Below are 23,456 nucleotides of genomic sequence, written 5' to 3'. Positions count from 1 at the left end.
ACTTTGGTCTTGTCAATGGAACCATTTGGCAACTTTTTAAAAGTAAACTTTCCATTCAGAATCTTATTGGCATCCATGTCGGCGTCTCGCGCTCGTCATCCACTCAAAACGTAACGTAAACCTACTATTTGGCTGGCTCGCGAGCCCAAACGAGTATGTGCGGCGTGCCTATTTTGTTTACGGTCTAGCTAGATCCGCTTGCCCTTTGGTCGGCAAAGCAACAAAACGTCCTCGCGCGGCGCAAGCCATTGAAATGAATGGGTTTCATAGCGCATGCCGCGTTCTGTTGCAAAAGCATGTGAAAGAAAACTACAAAGTTTGCGAGGTCAAAAAGACCGTTAATCACGCGATTAAAAAATTGACGCCGTTAAAATGGGTTTGCGTTAACACCGTTAATAACGCGTTTAAGTGACAGCCCTATTATATACATTTTATATATATTTTTGTAATTCAGAAAATCTTACAGAATGAATTGAGTTGCTTTTTTGCATCTAGAATAATATTGTTGCGTTGTGATTTTAATAAACGATGGATTATTTTAATTACTAGCATGTATGACCGCAAAATGTTCATACACATGCTCTTCTGTTGGCGCTCAAATAAAATTTTCACATCCTTTTTATTATCCCGATTTGCTCCTCACTTTTGTCGTAGGATGAAATCCGATCGAACGTGTGATTTATAAATGAGGCCCTGATCCTTAACCACAGCACAATCGAAGGGCAATCTAAGTTTTATAATATCGGGTCGGGTTGGGGCGGGTAAAGAAATTGTCACTTTATTCGCGGGGCGGGTCATTATTTTTATGGTAACACTTTACAATAAGGTTCATTATTTAACATTAGTTAATGTCTTTACTAACATGCACTAACCATGAGCAATGCATTTGTTACTGCATTTGTTCATCTTTGTTAATGTTAGTTCATGAAAATACAGCTGTTCATGTTAGCATTAACTAATGTTAACAAGATTTTAATCAAGTATTAGTAAATGTTGAAAATAACATTAACAAAGATTAACAAATGCTGTATATGTGCTATTCATTATTAGTTCATATTAACTAATGTAGTTAAGTTAACTAATGTTAACTAACGAACCTTATTGTAAAGTGTTACCATTTTTATTTTTATTTTGAATGTATGTTGCTTGCAATTTCCAGCCTATATAAAATATTTGTGAATGTCTATTTTTATATTTTATAAGGTTATTTGATAAGGTTACAATACGATTGCCGAAGCAACGTAACTTGCGTGAGGTTCCCTCTGGTGTCACGTGACACGTCAGGAAAGCGGCGCGCCAAGCAGTAGTATCGGCTACCCGAAGTGCAACTCGTGTGAAAAATATACAAACAGTAGCGCCACAAAACGGGCACTTCCAGCATGTCAAGACATATTTGTGGGGGTCTAAGAAATAAAAAATGTTTTAGCCTATTAGATGAATACAAATGCTGCTTTATGTCAAAAATGTTTATTAATATGACCTGATTTATGGTTTATATTCATAATCGTCTGTTGTTGCCAGTTTACAGGGCGATGTTTCCAAGCACTTTCAGGCTGAAATAACAGCTGTTTTCATTTACATTACAATGCCTAGTAGCTACTAACGTTAACGGTCGCGGGTGCGGTGCGGGTAGAGAGAGACAGTGGTGCGGTGCGGGCTGAGGCGAGCCAAATAATATCATAAAAGCGGGACCCATCACTACCATACAGTACATCTTGTGGATAGTACATGAGTTGGATATCACACTCACCTTTTTGTATGGAAGTCGTGGAAAAGCTCGCCACCGGAGGTTTGGAGCTCAGAGCCGGTACTTCCCTCGTCGTCACAGGTGGGTGAGTTTGTCCTTCCATGGCGACGTTGGACTGAATTGTGTTCCTGCTCAAAGACTGTCTACTTCTGTCTTCTTCTAGGGCTCTTTGGGATACGACAGAATGCTCCTCCCGTTTAGGGGGCATCGTTTCTGCTGAGCATGGAGAAAACGGGAAAATGATACTGCATGATCGTAAGCCTCATTTCCTCCTGGTGATATTAAGAGTGATTGAAATGCAGGACACTCACCAGATATCTTCTGCTGCTCTCTGCCGGTGACCTGCATGCTCTCTGAAATCCAATGAAACAACATATCAGTTCCTTTGAACCGTGAGTTATGAAAACATTGCAATAAATGAATCATGCCTTGTGCGAATGCATTAAAAAGATACATGGGTAACACTTTATAATAACTATACGCTAATAATCATTAGTTAAGCATGAGTAAACCATTAATTCATCATTCATAAAGCATTAATAGACATTAATAAGCAGTTCATAAATACAGCTATAAATGCTTTCTTCTTGATTTAAAAGCATATCTATAATTTGTTTAATAATTGTATTTTCATCCTTTATTAATGATCAATTTATCATTTCTAAATGAAGAATTGCATTTTTTATGAAGCAGTTATTTAAGAGTTTTCAGTGGTTCATACGATGACTTAGAGCGAGTAAGTAAATGATTAATAAACTATTTAAACGTACATTCATACATCTTATTATTCAGACATATAGTGATGGTTACTTAATGTGTTAATAAATGCTTTATTAACATGTATTAATGCTGTAATTAAGGGTCAATTTGGGTAGTTATAAAGCATTTAGTAGTGGTCAGTTGACTATGTTCGTGAGCTCATCTAAAGTGAGGACTAGTCATGCCTTGTAAAGCATTTTTAAAGGCTGTTAAATATTTCTATGTTCTGCATCACTGCGTTGTGTTTGTTACATTTTACTGTTTAGAAGATTGACGAGTCTTTAAATCGCCTTTATAAATGCTTTACAAAGCATGAATAGTCCTCACTTTAGATTAGGTCACAAAAATAGTTAACTGACCACTACTAACTAACTGTATTTACTACATTTACTTACACTTTCTAAGTGATCTTATGAATGACTGACAACTGGTTTGTAAATAATGCTATACTTCATTTAGAAATGATTAATTGATCATTAACAAACTATGAAAACACACTCATTAAACGCATTATAGATATGCTTATAAATCAAGAAAAAAACATGTATAGCTGTTTTTATAAACTGCATATTAATGTCTATTAATGTTTTATAAATGATGAATTAACTGTTTACTCACGCTTAACAAATGATTAATAGTGCAGTTATTATAAAGTGTTACCGATACATGGTATACAGAATTTGTAATTAGGAGTTTACCTCCATTTTTTGGCCGCGGCGGTGTTGAGGACTCTTGATTGGTTGATGGATTGGTAGAAGATGGTGCACTGGTTGTACTGGGCGCTCTCGGATTAGAGATCGGTAAAGGAGCGGGTAAAACCTGCTGTGGTAAGCCTTTGAAAAACCAGGCACCAGACCGCTTCAGCATCTTAGGGAAATAATAAATAGTCATTTGGTAACTTTTAGTGCACTGATTTATTCTAATTCGCCACTAATAACATACATTTGCGCTCAGTTCAGCAAACCCTTGCTTGTGTGAATGAATTGTAAGAGTCTGAAAAAGTAATTTTGTCTGCAGCCAAAGGGGGGAAAATGTAAATTTCATTTAAAAATCAGCCTTCTTTGCTGTTCCACTTTCCAAGCAACTCGATATGCTGTGAAGTTGCAAAAAAAGCAAAGCAATTTTCCGACTTAATTTGAATCTTAAGAGATAAAACCTACATAACAACATTAGCTAGGATTCATTGACTCGGAAAAATTGGATGGATTGTTTGCGGTGGCCAGGTAATTGCAAAAACAATGTTTGAATGTTTTTTTGTTTTTTTTACAGCACCTGTGAATCTCATTTCAGCCAATTACTATATAAATAAGCATCAGCTGGGAGCTGGAATGGCTGGATTATGAAAATGCAGGAACTCTGAATGTCAGCGACTCAATGGATTAAACGTAAAAGGGATTCAGGCTTAACAATCTCGTTGCATTAAAGAGAGTCACATCTCCTGCTGCTACTGACCCCGTCTGACAACGAGACGAACCGTGACTTACATCGTCAAAAAGATGAATCATCTCATCACAGTCAAAGTGTCTATGAAAGTCAGAGGTGCTGATCTACCCTATCCAGTTATATCTCTGAGAAATTATTCTGTGCCGCCACGAAAATATTATCCATAACAGATTTGTTGAATCAGACATGCACATAGCTGCATAAGCATTGCACCGACAGCACAGCCATCAATGACAGTAAGTGTAGATTTACATTAACAAGCACCTCAATTGAATGCAAACCCTTTCGTAACTATAAACCTGATAGTTACGAAAGATTTATTTTAGATTATTTACTCAGTAAATAATTATTTAATTCAGATTATTTAATAAGTATCATGTTGTTCCAAACCAACATTAAGTCATTTTTTTTCCTATATAACATTTAAGGGAAAGTTTGTTTTTTTAATCTTCATCCAGCTCATAGCGATCACAGTGATTAAATGTAGTCCATAAAGCAAGGAGTGCAAAAAAAAAGTGCTGAGTCTTAGAGTGTAGGGATAGTTTAACTCATACAAATGCATCAAGCCAAGGCACTTGACAACTTTGGTAAATATACAGAAATATATTTATTTAGTCATTGCTTACTTAGGCAATTAAAATCAGTTCACGAATAACCGCACACCGACGTGTTGTGGCTAATGAGCCTTCGTCAGGGTGTGGGTAACAAATACACTCTAGTCCTTTTAAACAACAATTAATTAGTCATGTGACAGTCACCTGATTACTTAATGCGGATTAGTCACAAGAGAGAAGACATTTTTTCAGATAATTAATGAGAGGGAATATCTAACTAGAACTTAACCAAACAATATATTAAAATAAAACATTTAAAAAATATAATGTGGATTTTGTTACATAATGTGGAATTTAATCAAATGTGGCCCATATGACATTTTTGATTTTTGATTTTCAAATCAGTGCACCACTTATTACCAATAAGGTTATTAACGTTAACTAAAAAACATTAATTGTCAATGTTTTATTTCAGCTACTTCAGCTAAAGCAACATGTCTGACATTTAAAAAACGGATAAAATGACAAACATAAAATTACAAAAAACTTTAATAAAAATTCAATCTAATGCAAAATATTACCAAAAACTATAATAGTAACAGTGCAACACAAACATAGGCCAATGGTGTTTGTCAACGTCATTAAACTCTCTAAAGTAAAACTGTATAAAAGGCGATTTGAGATTTAAAGAAGTAAACAACTTAAATTTGTTCCATCATTTGACTTCACAATACTAGTGCACAAGTCGCATGTACTACTTTTATAGCACTTTTTGTTCTGTTTTTTAAGCTTGACAGTAATGCCCTGTCATTTTTGGCTCAGATATTCCCCCCTTGTGTGGAAAAACATTCAAAAAAAAACTGCAAATAATGACAATTTAAGGTTTGCATCTCACCTCTTTTTGCTCACAGCAGATTTTGCACAGCCATTTTGGACTGGAACGACTGATGCTTTGAACGCCACACTTCGTGCACATGTTCTGTGGGGGTGAAACACAAACAATGAGGCTTGTGCAGCGCAGGTGTAAGCGCACTGGGAAGGTATTAACCTCCTCTGGTGTTCCATCACTACTAAAAAACAGCCCACACACTAAATATCCCCAGCGGGATCAATAAAGAGTCTATTGATCTTTGTGTCATGCACCAAAAAAAAAAAAAAGGCCTATGCACGGCGACTGCGTCTTTATTTTCCATCACGTAGACTGATTGGCATCCCTCTTAAATGTGCACGTGGCTCAGTATTGGGCAGGGCATAATAAAGATAAGTGCATATCGCTCTTTCATTTCTGCTTGGTTATTTTTGGACAATCATTATTGGGAGACGTACATTACATAATTGAATGAGGTCGAATGTTTAGCTGTGTCCCAATTCAGAGGCTGCATTCTTCAATGGCTGCATTTGAAGGCGTGACGAATCCTTTATTTCCCAGGCTAGACAGAACAGAGTGGATCCCAGACTATCCCAACATTCATTGCCTGCTGGTGAACTGGAATTGAATGCACTTTTAAATGCAAGTATTTGGTTTCAACTTGCTTGAGTATCTAACGATGCAAATGTAAAATATATATATATATATATATTTCTACTAAGATGTGATTTTATAGATAGTTTACACTCTTTATTTTGCAGAGAAATGGAACATGGTGATCATATTTAAACAGGTTGTGAACCATGTTTTGTTTCCATCCAAAGTTGCTCATTTAACTTATGCGCAAAAATAGAATATCGCATAAAATATTTGCGAATAAAATCACAAAATCACCAAACGGGCGCTAAATATCACTGATAAAAATGGAAATAGCTGGAGTAGGAGAAGCCATTGTATATAATAATTTTTAGGGATGCACCGAATATTCGGCCACCGAACATTATCGGCTGAAAATGGCCCAAAAGTGCACTTTCGGTTTTTGGCCCAAAAGACTGTTATCAACAAAACAATATGGCCATAATGTTGTGATGAAGCAAACAGAAACCGTGACTTGCTTGTCTGAAGCAACGTGTCTGCGGTGTGGACATATTTCAGTATATCTGATGGTGCGTTCACATCAAACGCGAATAGAGGGTCTGGCGTGAATGATTTCAATGTAGACTTAAGTCAATGTAAAGACGCATTGTGCAAATAAGGTTTTTTGCGCGGTAGACGCGAATTCGCCTCATTAGCGAGTCCAATTCGTGCGAATTGAGTGTCTGGCGCATTACACGCAAATGATTTTATTTGGTGCATTCACGAATAACCTGCCTCAAGAAGTAGTAGAATGGTCTAGTGTTTAAATATTTATTATCCACTTTTCGGTCTTGGTTTCTTCACGACTTTTATTTTCGGGGCATCCCTAATGATTTTGTATATAATAAATTACTTGAGTCTCAGAGGATGCAGACGAAACAAAATAAAGCAAAATCTTGTTTTTTGAGATGGATGCTGCTGTTTGAGAGCGATTTGTTGAGCGATTCTTGGCGCCGTTTTTAAGCAATCGATATTCCAAAATGCACATAAAAACAGGTGGATGGAAACAGCTACAGTTTTGTGACAAAAGCAAGCAATCATACTTAGGCTAGATCGTCCCAATTAAAGGTACAATATGCAGGATTTTTGCAGTAAAATATCCAAACACCACTAGGCCAATGTTACATATTTTGTTTAGTTGATTACTTGCAATATCCCAAATGTTTCAAAATTGCGATTTTTAACCAAGGAAACGGGGCGTGTGAGCAGGGGTGAGGAGTCGCCAGTCAATGACGTCATATCCGCGTTACCCCGGGTTCCGCCAGGTTTGACCTCGTATGCAATAGTAACCATGGCGACAGACGTGTCGTGGACAACTGAGTCGGTTATGCCCATTATGTGTGCTCAACAGCGTGAGCGTCCCTAGCAGGGTTTTGTTCAAACATTATGGAGCATGGCAAGCAGACTTTGAGACAAAAAGAGGTTTAAAACGAAGGTCAACATCTTTCCAGATGCCGAGAGCTCCACGTCCGCGACTAATTTCGACTTAGAAACGCGAGTGTTACTGAGCAAAAAGGAGAGCAAATCAATGTATATAAAACCAATCAATGTTATGTAGTTCAACATGATGAAGAGTTAGAATATGATCTGTATGTTATCCTCAAATGTTGATCTAGCTTAGTCTCATACAGGCAACACACAACCTAACAAACAACATTCAACACACTCAAATGCCGTTTAGTGTGATTGAGTAACTGAAGCAGCGCTGCGTTACCTCAAGTTTAACTCCTCTAATAAACTGACCTGTGTGAGTAATTCAGCATGTAGTTCGGTAGAATGAAATGTCCTTATTCCTTTATATCCGCGGGACTAGCGTTGCGTGTGGCGCTGGTATACGTCTAGCAATAGCGCTCTTGCTTCATACTACAGTCATGTTAAAAACATCAATGAATTCACTAGGGCTAGGTATTGACACAAATTTCACAATTTGATTTGATTTTGATTCACAAGCTTGCAATTCGATTCGATTTCGATTCCGATTCGATTCAATATTTATTATTTTAAATATCAGTTACAATAAATGGCAAATTTTCTCAAGGAAATCAAATCTCTTAACTAATGCTGTAAACTATTGGAGTCAGTTGTAGCCTATAGGCTTCATTAGCCTAATATGAAGGTAATAATGAACTGTTTTGTAGCTATATAAAAACACTTAAATTACACTTTTATTTATTTTATTTTATAATAAGAAGATTATTTGAAATATAAACAAAAATGGTGGCTGTCATAAAAAACTTGCCAGATTTATTCAAATATGCATTAAATATTGAAGAACATTTAAGATTATAATGCATATGTAATATGGTGTATATATTTAGCAAAATGCTCCTCTCTGGAGTTATTTTTTTCTAGCTGACTAACGAGTTTATGTGGGTTTTCTGAGGTAAATATGACGATACATGACATTGTTTAGCTGTTTAACTGACGTCTTTCCACGGTTGAAACGCTGATTGAGCGAATCAATGTGACACGATACGGATTTCGATAAGTTGTACTCTATCTTTTAACACACTTTCAGATGCTCATTCATGTATTATTAAGCCGGAAGAGAGATCAGCGCTGCTGCTTCTCCAGAGCGATCTCACGCCACAGCGCCAAAACCTTATTTATGTTTTTGAATTTCTAAAGAAAATGGACATAACTTGAAATTTGAGACTTTGTTTCATATCAATAGTAACAAAGGACAAAGATTGTTGCGATTTTTTGGATGCGAGCAGCCGCGATACAACGTCCCATTCATTCAAATGAAACAGGATGACTAATCGATTCTTGAGATTTAAGAATCGATATCGGTTCGTAAAAATGAGAATCGATTAACATCGAGAAATCGATATTTATTGCCCAGCCCTAGTATTGACTCATCCATAAAAGATCCATCAGCTTGACAACAAGATCCATAATTCCGCTTAATGCGGATATACGTCATTAATATACGCCTTTATTATTGTAAGAAGTTAGCGACCCCTGGTGGCGAAACAATCTTGCATAGTGTACCTTTAACAAAGCTCGGTGCGGACTTTGAAGGATGCAGCCTCTGAATTGGGACAGCTTATGTGTACCTTTTTACACTCGGCACACACGACCGCACTGACGCCCGCGAGGCCGAACTGCTGGCCGCAGAGCAAGCATCGGGAGTATCCGTCACCACAGGCCGTCTGCTTCATGCTGTCCAGGCGGTTTACCAGACGCCTGCGGGGTGAAAAACGACAAAGTGTACCATCAGCAGCACACTCTCCTTTAAGTGATTAAATACCTCGACAAATGCATTGATGTAAAGAACTGAGAGTGAAGGCGGTTTGGAAGAAAAGTGCTGAGAGAGAGAGAGAGCGAGAGAGTGAGAAAGAAGGCAGTGCCGTTCTTGTTTAGTTAGCATTATTAACTTCTTCCAGTACATTCCTCGGCTGACTCTTGGCTCGTAAAATAAAGCTTCGACACACTCGTCTTCTCAATCACTTGGACAGATGTGCTTGGGCTGAATTGCCCCGCAGAATGAGAGGAAACTATTAGGCAATGTCCTTCTGTCACGGCCGGGGTCTCAGGTGTTGGTCAATATTGCTTTTGTCCAGTCCAGTTCTTTGATGGCATTCATAGGATGGAGGGAACTGACCCTGCGGTTCTTATGAAAACATGTTTGGTCAACTAATGGATGAGTAAATACTATTTCCGGAAATATAGAGAAATTTGAAGCCTCTTGCAGGCCTCTTTTCAATCACTTGTTAAAAATCAGCAATGACAAAGCTTAATGTTTTTGTGTTGATTTTTATTTTATTTTATTAGGATTTCATTGTTATTTCTGTCGACCTCTGTCTTTAACGTAAAGATACCTATGTATATCTCATGTGGTCAAGTGGTACAATTTCACCTGGTTTATAATGTCTCACTAGGCAAATATCTGTTTTGACCTTCCTTGCCTGTGCCCAGTGATGTGATCTTCTGCCCATTTGAATCTAACTGAAGGAGTTTTTTTTTTTTTTTTTTTTTGTATGTGTCTGGTTCTGTCCTGTGATTGTATTGTCTTTGTCTGAAAAATTGAAAATGTACAATAAATATAATAATAAAAAAAAAAAAACATGTTTGGTCAACTAATGGATGAGTAAATGTTTGGAAAAACCTTTTTGAAAAGTCATATTTTTTGCATATGTCCTAACAGTGCAGAAATTACACGCTGCCCTTTTAAAAGGTCAGATTTATTTATGCAGCGCTTTATGCAATACAGATTTTTGTTTAAAAGCAGATTCATTGTAATATGAATCAATAATGCAACTAATTTAATTTCAGCTGTAAGAACAAGTGTCATTATTCAGCTAAAATCAGTTCAATGTTGATTCAATAACAGTGTCAATGTCGCAAAGTCAGTGTCATTATTCACTTCAAATTTTGTCTGATGCATAAAATCGATAATATTAACAAATAGCAATTGTCTTTTGAACCCTAACTTTTGTTTCAGATGTTTCTCCTAAAATACCATTTGAGGAATAAAAATGGAAACAAAACATTTGTCGATATAAAATTGGACTAAAAATAAATCAAGCTGATACAATAAAACAAAATAGATCATTTCAATTTCTAATTTAATTGTATATCTTTCTGGAACAGACATTTGGGATGACTGTTTTAGGCAGAGGAAAATTGCATTGTTTGTCCATATCACAAGAGACATGGAGTTATGACTTACTTAACCTAAAATATCAAAGTTGTTACTCCTCACAAATGTAAATACATTAACCTGCATTTTGTCAGCTTATTGAAGCGTGCACGTGTGATATGTAGTAGTATTTGAGTTTGTCATATCAGTGTGAAATGTAAGAGGAAAGCCTTATTACTGCTGATTTAAGCCTATCTAGACAAACTAAACTAAATATATATCGCAAACTTCAGCTCTTTTTTGACCCAAGAAAGGATAAAAATGTGCTCTCATCTCGACTCGAGCAGCCGAAGTAGAAATTGTACAGTGAAAATACTGCTTATTATTTAACATCACATACCAAATTGAATATTTAAACACTACCAGTGAATAACACGATTTGTTGAAGTCTCTTCTGTTCATCAAGTCTGTGAAACATGATTTTAATTTAAAATACTGTAGCTGTTTTCTATGTGAATATATTTGAAACATGTAATGTGTTCAGCATCATTACTCCAGTCTTCAGTGTTACATCTGATATGCTTTCAACTAACAGTGCATTCATAGTATACATTAATAATTACATCATGACAATTAAGCATTTTGTCTCAGATTGATAGTCCAGATTGATTTTACTTGTAATATATATATACACACTACCATTCAAAAGTTTTTTTTAATGTTTATGAAAGAAGTATTTAATGCTCTGCAAGGTTGCATTATAATTAATCAAAAATAGTAATAAAAACTGTAATATTGTGAAATATCATTAGAATTAAAAATAATTGATTTTCTATGTGAATATATTTTAAAATATAATTTATATCTGTGATTTTCAGCATCATTACTCCAGTCTTCAGTGTCACATGATCCTTCAGAAATCACTCTAATATGATGATTTGCTGCTCAAGAAACATTTGATTATCAACGTTGAAAACCAATGTTATGATACTTTTTCAGTTGAGATTGGTACTTTCGGTCAGTTTAATGCTTCCTTGCCTAATAAAAGTATTCAGTTCTTTTAAAAATGGTAGTTTAAATGTAATAAAATCTGCAATATCATCCAAAACAAGTCCCATTGGTGTCTAGGAGAGCCAACTATCAAGTTTAAGGAGTAGTTCACTTTAAAAAAAACTTTTGCTGATAATTTACTCACCCCCATGTCATCCAAAATGTCCATGTCTTTCTTTCTTCAGTCGAAAATAAATTAAGGTTTTTGATGAAAACATTCCAGGATTTTTCTCCATATAATGGACTTCAATGGGGTCCAAACGGACAGTTTCAGTGCAAACTGTTCAAAGGGCTTTAAACGACACCAGACGATGAATAAGGGTCTTATCAAGGACCCTTTGAGTCATGACTCGAAAAAAGATTTGTTCATTTGGAGAACGAGTTTGAACAGGAGAGTCACGAACACGCATCACAGAACAGAGCAAGGCGAGCATTTGTGCTTATAAAATGTAAACTTTTTTATTTATTTATTAAACAACTGATGGTTTCGCTAGACAAGACCCTAATTCATCGTCTGGTGTCGTTTAAAGCCCTTTGAAGCTGCACTGAAACTCTCATTTGGACCTTGAACCGTTTGGACCCCATTGAAGTCCATTATATGGAGAAAAATCCTGGAATGTTTTCATCAAAAACCTTCATTTCTTTTCGACTGAAGAAAGAAAGACGTGGACATCTTGGATGACATGGGGGTGAGTAAATTATCAGCAAAAGTTTTTTTAAAAGTGAACTACTCCTTTAAAGAGATCTCAGTCAGGCAAAGAACAAATCAACGTCTCACCCAATCCTCTCTTGCTCCATGGCCTCCATCATTTTGGCTCTCGCCAGCACGTTGTTGATAATTTCCTTCTCCTCATCCGTCAGCTCCTCGGTTCCAATGGTGGACTCCATCTGCCCGCCGTACATCTCACAGCCTGAACACACAAGCATAATAACCAAACACACACACATCTGCAGCACCGAATGCTTAAATACACAACCGAAAACTCCCATCTGTCCATATTATTACCCAATCACAATCAACAACAGAGGAGCACCGTGCTGCGCATACGGTCGGAAAATAAATGTCTAAAGGTAAAGCAGCTGTTTTGTGCTTTATCATCAGTGAAAGTGAAATCTGCTCAGTGCCTTTTGACATTATGCATGTCATATCATTAATGAGTCAATGCACCGCTCTTTCTGGCGTGTTGGGCAAATGCTATTTCGTCCCCACAGAGATGCTCGAACCGCTGATTGAAAATGTCGAGGTGACAGGGGACATGACTGATTGCCATCTGAGGGTGAAATAAAGAGGAGGAGGACACAGAGACTGAATAAAGGGGAAATAGAGTGAGAGTGATGATCAGAAATTACATCACACTCTCACCAGTGCTGTCACTATTCATCTCATCAGCTGTTTCCATACGTTCACGCATTGCATTCCTGGCGTCTCGGAGGGTCTTCAAAGGCTCCATCGACAAGAAATCAAGCGTGTTAGCATTAAAACCCTGCTGAGAATCATCTGAAATGCTGACGACGAAAAAAACATCAGCCTTGCGCTTAAATGTAAATGCATGCAACTCAATCTAAGCTCCCATCCAATGCAGACGGAGACATATTTATGGAGCGATTAACAAATAAAAGGAAGGAACCGGGAGACGTTTTGCTCTAGGGCTTAACCAGATTTATTACTAACACAATTTGCCGGGGTATGGAGGACATCTTTTTGGCTCCGATATAAAAGCAAGCTGAAAGAAATCTACAATTATGTGCGCGAGCTTCTCTTGTTTGACTTGGTTATAATGTTTTGAGATTACGCACCAAAGTATTTTCCATTTATTTGGTGTGGACGTTTCACAGCTTTTTTGCCAGTCTTTTATCAAGCAAACGTCCATTTGTCACAGACTATAATAGGTTAGGAGCCGGTCCATGTCTTTCTGGTTGGGTCAATGTGCCCTAAATGTCATTTTCTATGGACATTGATTGTATTAATGGCTAAATCTAAATCAATATCACTGAGCCATGAAATATAGACAGTCTCATAAAGAGTGAGCAAAGCTGCGGAAATCTTTGATACAAACACACTAAACCTTCAACTAAGCAATCTTAAAAATACATTTTCTAATTAGAACCAACAAAGCTCTAATATCATGCCAAAAGAGAACATTTATATGTTAAACATCTCATTTTGGTGCCTTAACCCTACACTGCATCATATTTGATGCACAAATATATTAATTAGGCCTCTAAAATAATTTATCACATGCCTTCTGTGGTTTGATTGATAGTTTATAAGTTTTTTATAGCAAGTATAAAAGCCTTTTAGTTTAATTGCAAAATCGTCCTGAAGCTGAAATATGATCATCGGGTTTATTTGTTTCAGATCTCTCAATCATCATTGTATAGCGATGCATTATATGTTTTAAAACCAAGCATGTTTTAGAATAAACCAAACTGCATATTTTAGCTCAGTTTGTGCCTCTGAAAAGTATCATTGATATTTGAGCCACAAAAGCCTGTTTTTTCAAATATGATACAAAACAAAATACAAAAATATTGTGTCTAAAGGCTCAATAAATTGTTCCACTTTTTAAAAAAATTGATTTTTCAGATTTTTATTTCATATGTCAGGCTTTACAGGGTTAAAGGAGTAGTTCACTTTTGAAAAGACATTTGCTGATAATTTACTCACCCCCATGTCATGCAAGATGTCCATGTCTTTCTTTCTTCAGTCGAAAAGAAATGAATGTTTTTGATGAAAACATTCCAGGATTTTCTCCATATAATGGACTTCAATGGGAACCAAACGGTTCAAGGTCTAAATGAGAGTTTCAGTGCAGCTTCAAAGGGCTTTAAACGATTCCAGACGACGAATAAGAGTCATATCAAGCGAAATGATCTCTCATTTAAAAAATAAATAAAAAGTTTAAGTTTTATAAGCACAATCGGTCGCCTTGCTCTGTTCTGTGATGCACGTTCGTGACTCTCCTGTTAATCAAAATGAACAAATCTTTTTCATGAGTCATGACTCGAAGGGTCCTAGATAAGACCCTTATTCATCATCTGGAAATCGTTTAAAGCCCTTTGAAGCTGCACTGAAACTCTCATTTGGACCTTGAACCGTTTGGTTCCCATTGAAGTCCATTATATGGAGAAAATCCTGGAATGTTTTCATCAAAAACCTTAATTTCTTTTCGACTAAAGAAAGAAAGACGTGGACATCTTGGAAGACATGGGGGTGAGTAAATTATCAGCAAAAGTTTTTTTAAAAGTGAACTACTCCTTTAAGCAACCCAGAAACCAATACAGATCTGAAGAACCTATAATGAAACATCAAGAACCTTAACCCTAAATAATCTTCAAAGAACCATATAGCATCAGAAGAATTAGTAATTTGTGGCAGAGATTGAGGCAAACAGACCTTCATTGGCCATCTGATTTCACATATTAAAACCTAAATGCCACATCTTGCGCTCTGGAACCGGATTATACATTTGGCACATGATCAGCACACCACTTCTTTTCCACACCTGCCTGCGGTTGCCAACATCCCTGCACACATCCACAATCTATATCCTCAGCTGCTTCAGCGTGGCTGTTATTGCCTATAATACACTCCAGTGAGCTCTTGTGCTGTGATTTATATATGCCTTGGGGCTTGTAGACCCCCTGGCCACTTCTAGCAAAAACACCTGCTCCAATCGTTCACATGCCCTTTTTCCAAACCAGTCCTGAGCTTCCAGAATACAGTAGGCCATCATACAGTCATCATACAGGTTAACGAGATGTGGGATAATGATGCTTGGATTCATTGGGGCATCGAGTGGGTGGTAAATGGAGAGATGTGCTGGTTTGAACACAAAAGGATGTCTGTAATCATATCAAAGAAGAATTAATGGACCAAAAGTAGTTTTAAACATGATGATTAAAATGCTCAATCATGTAAAGTGCTGTTGTTTGCATCTTTTTGTAATTTGGATACACTGTGTGGCAACGGTAGTCATGGAAAGACATCATATTTGCTCGCCCTCATGTTGTTTTCGTAACACATGCAAATAAACGAATTTGAAATCTTATTTACATAGACTATTAACAAGTCAAATTTATTTATGTAGCGCTTTTCAAAATTCACACAGCTTTACCTAAAATCATGATGTTAATTATTATAATATCTTCATGTCTTTTAGTCACATTTAGCATATTAATATAGCTTGAATTTTGCGATGATGCAAGCAATCAAGCAGTTGGGATTTGCTAGTTTATATGTAAGTAAACTGTTTGTATGTGGTCAAAGTTGGACATAATTGTACATCTAACTTTATATAAAGTTCTGAGCGATAGTTAAATTTTTTGATGAAATACAAAAAAAAACAGGAAGTTGAAATTTTCTATATAGTATTACAACTAGTATTGTAACCTTTAACTTACATACTTAGTAGTTCACTTTTAAAAAAACTTTTGCTGATAATTTACTCACCCCCATGTCATCCAAGATGTCCATGTCTTTCTTTCTTCAGTCGAAAAGAAATTAAGGTTTTTGATGAAAACATTCCAGGATTTTCAATGGGAACCAAACGGTTTTGGTTCAAACTGTTCAAAGGGCTTTAAATGATTCCAGACGATGAATAAGGGTCTTATCAAGCGAAACGAGCGGTCATTTAAAAAAAAAAAATTTTTAAGTTTTATAAGCTCAAATGCTCGCCTTGTTCTGTTCTGTGATGATCGTTCGTGACTCTCCTGTTCGAATTCATTCATCAAAATGAAAGAATCTTTTCCAGAGTCAACTCGTTCATTTCGTTCGTTAAATGAACCAAATGACACGAAAAAAAGATTAGTTCATTTTGATGAACGAGTTTGAACAGGAGAGTCAAGAACGTTTTTTTTTTTTAATGAGTGATCGTTTCGCTTGATAAGACCCTTATTCATCGTCTGGAATCATTTAAAGCCCTTTGAACCGTTTGCATTGAATCTTTTGGACCATATAAGTCCATTATATGGAGAAAAATCCTGGAATGTTTTCATCAAAAACCTTCATTTCTTTTCAACTGAAGAAAGAAAGACATGGACATCTTGGATGACATGGGGGGTGAGTAAATTATCAGCAATTTTTTTTTTTTAAATTGAACAACTCCTTTAATAAAAACAACATTAAGCCATGCTACTAATGTGGGTGATGAGGATTCAAATCCAGCTTGACTTTTCCACCATATTATCCACATCATTTCTCATTTGTCATCGCTCTACTTTCAATAAAATGGCCAAAAAAGTTATTTGAAAAAATGTACATTGATTCTTCTGCGAACATAACCAATAAATCAGGTGTTAGGAAGCTTTCATAACAGGAAAGAAAAGGCGCGCTTAGCAAGCAGCTCCGGAACCCAGCGATGCCAGGTTTGCCTTGCTGCGCTGCCAAGAGGAAAAACCCATGTCACTTACAATTCATCAGCAGCTGCCGAGCAGGAGGAGCGTCACTAGCCCACGGAAACGCTCCACAAATTGACGTGAAGTAAAAAGAAACAGAGGCGTTTCAGCTCCACAATACAATGCGATCCTCTAAGGGATTTTGCAGTGTGCATCCTGTGCATGCCCAATGCAAAAGGCCCAACGAGCTGGAAAATGGATTTGAACAAAGCCGAAAAATAAGAATTCTCTATCGCAGGAAATAGAGGTGAAAAGATCAATCTAACTTAGGGAAAACAGAAAAGACTTAAGATCTCACTTGAGAGTTATAAGAAGCATTTAATGCATGCTTTGCAACAAGAAAAGTTGCATGTGACATTTCTTATAATTCACCGAAAAATGCATGTATAAAATTTTAAAGTGCCTTGATACACTGTATCTGACCTACTTAACTTATTCTTGCACACTAACACACCATCAGCATCAGCACACACAAGATCATCCACCTACTCTAGACGTTGAGAGCTTCACTGGTAAGAAGCGGCTTACCAGATTACTGAGAATCCCAACAAGTTTATCCCTTTCCCGCCATTTTGATGAGTCTCCCTTTGAGTAAATGGATGCAGAACAGTGATAAATCCACAGCTATAGTGGAGATGCAGAGCTGACAGTGGACTGTCAAAGAGGGTTACCCTTATTTTTACACGCCTTTGAGCAGTGAATGTATTCAATGGGGGAGATAGTTTCTACGCAGCCTATAGCAAAGTGAGAGGAGTACCTCAAGGCTCTGTTTCGGGTCCGCTGAAGCTCTGATTAGACAGTAGAAGGAGAATGTTAAAGGTCCCATTCTTTGTGATCCCATGTTCAAACTTTAGTTAGAATAACGCTCAAAGTTCAATGCCAAGCGAGATATTTTATTTAACAGAAGTAGCCTACATCGAACGGCCATTTGAACTACATCCCTCTACGTCCTTCTTTAATGACGTCAGTAGAACAGGTTTTTGACTAACGTCCGTCCACAGGAATGCTCCCTCAACTTACTGTGTTTACTCGGCTCTTACAGTGATCTTCTGAAGTAAAACTGACGCTTCATCTTTTGTGTGATGTACAATAAACTTTATTAAACTCATCAGTATATGTTTGATCATCATTCGGACCTGGTCCGAAACAGCAGACTTGTAGGCTATTAATAAATAATGGATACATACAAGCAGATGACAATTACGTTATAATAACCGTAATTAAACTACTAACTACCTGTTCCATCTCTATACTATGGAAGCTTGTTTCCGCCATTGAATGAAAAATATAAAAGGTAATTGCGACTTTTTTTCTCACAATTCTGAGTTTACTTCTCGCAATTCTGACATTATTTCTCAGAATTACGAGATGGAAAGTCAGAATTGTGAGGTATAAAGTCAGAATTGCGTGATATAAAGTCGCAATTGCGAGATATAAAGTCAGAATTGCGAGTTATAAAGTCAGAATTGCGTGATATAAAGTCAGAATTGCGAGTTATAAAGTCAGAATTGCGAGATATGAAGTCAGAATTGCGAGTTATAAAGTCAGAATTGTGAGTTATAAAGTCAGAATTGCGAGATATAAAGTCAGAATTGCGTGATATAAAGTCAGAATTGCGAGATATAAAGTCAGAATTGTGAGATATAAAGTCAGAATTGCGAGTTATAAAGTCACAATTGCGTGATATAAAGTCAGAATTGCGAGATATGAAGTCAGAATTGCGAGTTATAAAGTCAGAATTGCTAGATATAAAGTCGCAATTGCATGTTATAAAGTCAGAAATGCATGATATAAAGTCAGAATTGTGAGATTTAAACTATTCTGAGGGGGAAAAAATTTAGTCTTTTTTTCCCCTTAGAATTGCCCTAATAAGTCGCAATTGCGAGTTTATATCTCACAATTCTGAGAAAAGATGTCAGAATTTCGACATATAAACTCGCAATTTTGTGTTATAAAGTCAGAATTGCGAGATGTAAACTCGCAATTGTGAGACAAAAGTCACACTTCTGTCTTTTTTTCTCAGAATTACGACTTTCTATCACACAATTCTGACCTTATATCTCGCAATTCTGACTTTATATCTCGCAATTCTGACTTTATATCACACAATTCTGACTTTATATCACACAATTCTGACTTTATAACTCGCAATTGCGACTTTATATCACGCAATTCTGAGAAATAAAGTCAGAATTGTGAGATATAAACTCGCAATTGTGAGAAAAAAAGTCAGAATTGTGAGAAAAAAAGTCAGAATTGTGAGATAAAAAGTCACAATTATTTATTATATTTTTTTATTCAGTGGCGGAAACAAGCTTCCATACTATATAGCACTCTGACTCTGTAAGCATTATTGTCCGACTGGAAATGAACACAGTTACTGAAAGTTTCTGATGAAATTGTCCTGAGAGAATGAGCGCGAGCTCATGAAGCTCCGCCCCCTGTGCCGGCAGCAGCAGCTCATTTACATTTAAAGGGCCACACATTCAAACAGCGCGTTTTTCTGAGCCCCAAAAAAGGACAATTTAAACATGCTGTAAAAAATGATCTGTTGGGTATTTTGAGCTGAAACTTCACATACACATTCTGGGGACATCAGAGAATTATTTTACATCTTGTGAAAAGGGGCATAATACGGGACCTTTAAAATCAATGATTGAATAAAAATTGACTCTATGTGTACCTTCTTGATTCATGTTTCTGATCTTACTGTAATAATTAATTGGTGCACAATCTTTGTAATACTGACATCTTGATGACTGACATCACCAATACAGAAACCACATTTCACCATTCAAACAATTTCTGACAAATAAAATAATGCATGTTCCTGGTCTTGTAGTGAATGATTAATTAATTAAATGCAAAGAAATAAATATTTTCACGCCCTCATAAGTTCTCCTCAAATCTGTTGGATTTTGCTCGGCTCCATAAACGTACGTTATTTTTTCTATGCCTGGCTTTGCAGGGTTAATACAATAATGCAGTAGAGATCAGATTAGACTAGAGTATCTAACATTGCCTACATTTAATTTTCAGCACTGACTCGAGTAAGTAGACACTGCCAGTGCCATTGAGTCTTGTATAGTGTTAACAGCCATGTTCTGGATGGTTTGTACTTTCAGTTCTGATAGCTGAGAGCAAAGGCAGCCACTAATCCTACACATATAACCAGTCAAGCGTTAAGAAATTAGAGAAAGATCTGAGCTGAAAGAATGCTGGAGTTTAGACCATGACTATAAGAAACCTGGATGGGACGCAATCATGACCCGTGGAGCCCGAGGCCATGCGCACTGCATAACTGCACATTTTCCTTTTCAATCATCAGACTATCCAAAATGTTGCAATGCTTTTATATGCAAATGAAAAGGGTATTTTTAAGCTCTTTAAGAACAAAAAACTGTGTCTGTCAAGCGATATTTATTGCCTTTGAAAGCACACAAAAGCAAGTCCCAGAGAGAAAAGACTCAACTTCCCATTACATAACGCACACTCATCATCAGTCTTTTGAGGATGTTGTTCAAAAGCCCAACGAGCTGTTCACAACTATTTGATGTGCTGTCTCATTCTATGCTAAGCAACTCGAAAATGCACTAAAAACTGAGTGCAAACAACCTGCCGAGAATGATGTCAAAATTTAACATGACGCCCAGAAACCTTTTGCATTACAGCGATTAAAAGCCCGCCGGCACAACAAACTCCACCAAACTCGTGCGTGCAAAAGAAGAGTGGCACAAAGTCAGAATCAATCCGTCATTAATTGCACATGAACGTCTCTGCCATCTGTGTTGCTTTGCAATGTTGAAGCATCTATGCATTGCATACAGTAGTCTACAGTGATGTCTAATAATAGAGCTCGCTGACACGGCAGGTCCGAGATTGACAAACATTTGTTTTAATGCGAATCATCCATCAAAGCTTTTATAGACATGCATATCATTCATGGCAAATTCAGCAACAACTTCACCTAAATGCAATTAAATGCAAGGCCTCTGTGCACATCCATAATTCATTCTATATCACAGCAATACACGTTCAGGACTATTTGTGTTGAATTATAAGTTGATGCAAGCTGTCAGTGATGTGAAGTCACTCACCGCCACTGATGGTGAGACGCTCTCCTCGGCTCAGCAGTGGTACAGATGAAGATGTGTGTGTGTGTGTGTGTCTCTCTCTCCTCCACACTGGTGCAGGAATGATGCTTTAATACTGTCTTTAGGGAGAAGAAAAGCCAAACCCCCACCCCCTCCTATCTGACCGAGCTGCGCTGTGATCCAATGAGAAAGAGCAGAAATCATTTACACGGCACATACCTGATGAAGATGATGATGATGATGATGATGATGATAATGGTAGTCAACAATTTTTCAAATCCACCACCTCCACCGCCTGCCTTCCTTCCTATAGGCCTGTAACTCATATTGTGTTATTACTATTATCTGCACACATAAAATAGCAACATTCTCTTTTATATACATCTTATCCGGCTTTGTTTTCCAGTGAGAACGCTTTTCCCTCTTTCTTTTCAATCACTGTCTTTTAGCTCGGCTCATTAGTTTTAAAAGGTCACGTTCGCCTCTGTGCGAGCGAAATGACCAATTATGCTATAATTTGTTATAATTAGAAATAGTGAGAAAAAAAAATGCGTCTCAGTGAACGAGTGACATCATGAGATTCTACTGCCCCCTTGTGATTAAATTTGTGGTGAATTATCCTTACAAAACATTTACCATGGTAACCACAATTTGGCAAAACACTAAAGTCACTGCAGAAAAAATACTAAAAATAATGACAAAAATGCAATAAAACACATTCGTTTTGCTCTTGTTAAAAAAGCTAATAAAATGGTTCTGTTTATTTGAAATAACACTGAAATTTAATGAAAATTAGAAATGTCGCCTGAAATAAAACAAGTTTAAGTACGGAAAATTCAAAACACTGAAATTTAAATAACGCTAAATGGAAAACTAATACAAATGACCAAACCGCAAAACTAAATTATTAAAACATAAATAATTGGTAACACTTTCCAATAAGGTTACTGCATTAGTTAACATGAACTAACCATTAATATTTGTTAACGTTAACTCACACATGTACTAAAGCATCAATTCACATTAACAGCACGGTTAGTTAATGCATTAGTTAACATGAACCATGAACAATGCCTGTAAAAACTTTACTGTTTTCTAAGGTTAACTTACTGTACATATTTACATTAGTTTACACACACTAACTAGTATGAACATTTCTAACTCACCATGTTACCCTAAATGTAAAAATGCTGTTGTGTACCTTATCAACACTCTTTCATATTTATAAGGCATTGATTTGTTGGTAAACATAATTTTACAGCGGAAAAATATGTTGTTCATGTTTATACGCACTTTACTTGCATTCAAATAAGTATTTATTAATGGATTGAGTGAAAAGTGTACACTATTTCAACATTAACTGATATTTGTAGACATGACTTTCAATTAATAAAGCATTTATTAATGGAATTTATGAACCTTATTGTAAAGTCTACACTATTCAACATTAACTAACATAATGTGTTACTAATTTTTGTTTTCCGCTGTAGAATTATGTTTCATAGAATTATGAGTGTTGATAATGTACACAACAGTATTTTTACATTTAGGATAACATGGTGAGTTAGAAATGTTCATACTTAGTGTGTGTAAACTAATGTAAATATGTACAGTAAGTTAATCTTACAAAACAGTAAAGCTATTTACAGGCATTGTTCATGTTAACTAATGTTAACTAACCGTGCTGTTAATGTGAATAGATGCATTAGTGCATGTGTGAGTTGACGTTAACTAATATTAATAACTAATGAACTAATAAACAGAGGTGTCGTTCATGGTTAGTTCATGTTAACTAATGCAGTCACTAAAACTTAAAAATGAAAATTTATAACTGAAATAAAATAAGTAGTACAATTGCTAAAACTGTAATAAATATAATTTAAAGCTAAACGGAAACAAAAAAGATAATAAAAATCCGCGTAAATTATTAATTTAAACAAAAATTTAAATGAAAACAGAATGTTTAAAAATGAAAGCTAATTGAAAACATTACTAAAACTGAAAATAAATATAAATTAAAGCTAAATGGAAATATTTCAAACAAAAACTAAAACTTAGCATGTATTGTATATATTACATGCCCACAGTGGTTCGGCTCCCTCAGCGTGGCCATCGATCTGTAAGACTTTGGGGACGGGATTCAGTCAGACGCTGGAAACAAGCTTCCATAGGTCAGACATCCTGCTGGACAGGGTCAAATGAAATGAAAGTGGAGGATGAGATCGAGCAGAATGAGAAAATGCTTCACATGAACCAAGAGCATCTCAAGAGGCACGTGAGACAGCAGCAGAATAGAGACACAGATCGAAAAATGACAGTGACA

General features: G+C 36.4%; 1 protein-coding gene across 4 annotated transcripts in view; it reads right to left on the bottom strand.

Annotated features, from left to right (window-relative positions):
- Positions 1 to 21,371, bottom strand: part of rph3aa (rabphilin 3A homolog (mouse), a) — a 32,899-nt gene extending 11,528 nt beyond the window's left edge. Inside the window, exons 1-8 of one of the 4 annotated variants that reach the window (XM_089126435.1) lie at positions 21,353 to 21,371; positions 21,137 to 21,223; positions 12,421 to 12,553; positions 9,067 to 9,196; positions 5,399 to 5,482; positions 3,205 to 3,373; positions 2,059 to 2,100; positions 1,751 to 1,963 (exon numbers count right to left, since the gene is read on the bottom strand). In XM_089126435.1, the coding sequence (XP_088982561.1) occupies positions 1,751 to 1,963; positions 2,059 to 2,100; positions 3,205 to 3,373; positions 5,399 to 5,482; positions 9,067 to 9,196; positions 12,421 to 12,545 (763 nt within the window). In that variant the 5' untranslated portion in view covers positions 12,546 to 12,553; positions 21,137 to 21,223; positions 21,353 to 21,371. Of the gene's footprint in view, positions 1 to 1,750; positions 1,964 to 2,058; positions 2,101 to 3,204; positions 3,374 to 5,398; positions 5,483 to 9,066; positions 9,197 to 12,420; positions 14,049 to 21,136; positions 21,224 to 21,352 lie in introns of those variants that run through there. The other 3 variants (XM_039675932.2, XM_039675931.2, XM_089126434.1) reach the window with 3 other exon arrangements.
- Between the last annotated feature and the right edge of the window lie 2,085 nt (positions 21,372 to 23,456).

This window comes from Pimephales promelas, chromosome 23 (assembly GCF_988280905.1).
Source record: "Pimephales promelas chromosome 23, fPimPro1.hap1.1, whole genome shotgun sequence".
NCBI lineage: Eukaryota > Metazoa > Chordata > Actinopteri > Cypriniformes > Leuciscidae > Pimephales > Pimephales promelas.
Note: the sequence above shows the minus strand (reverse complement) of the source record. Positions and strands in the feature narration are given on the sequence as shown.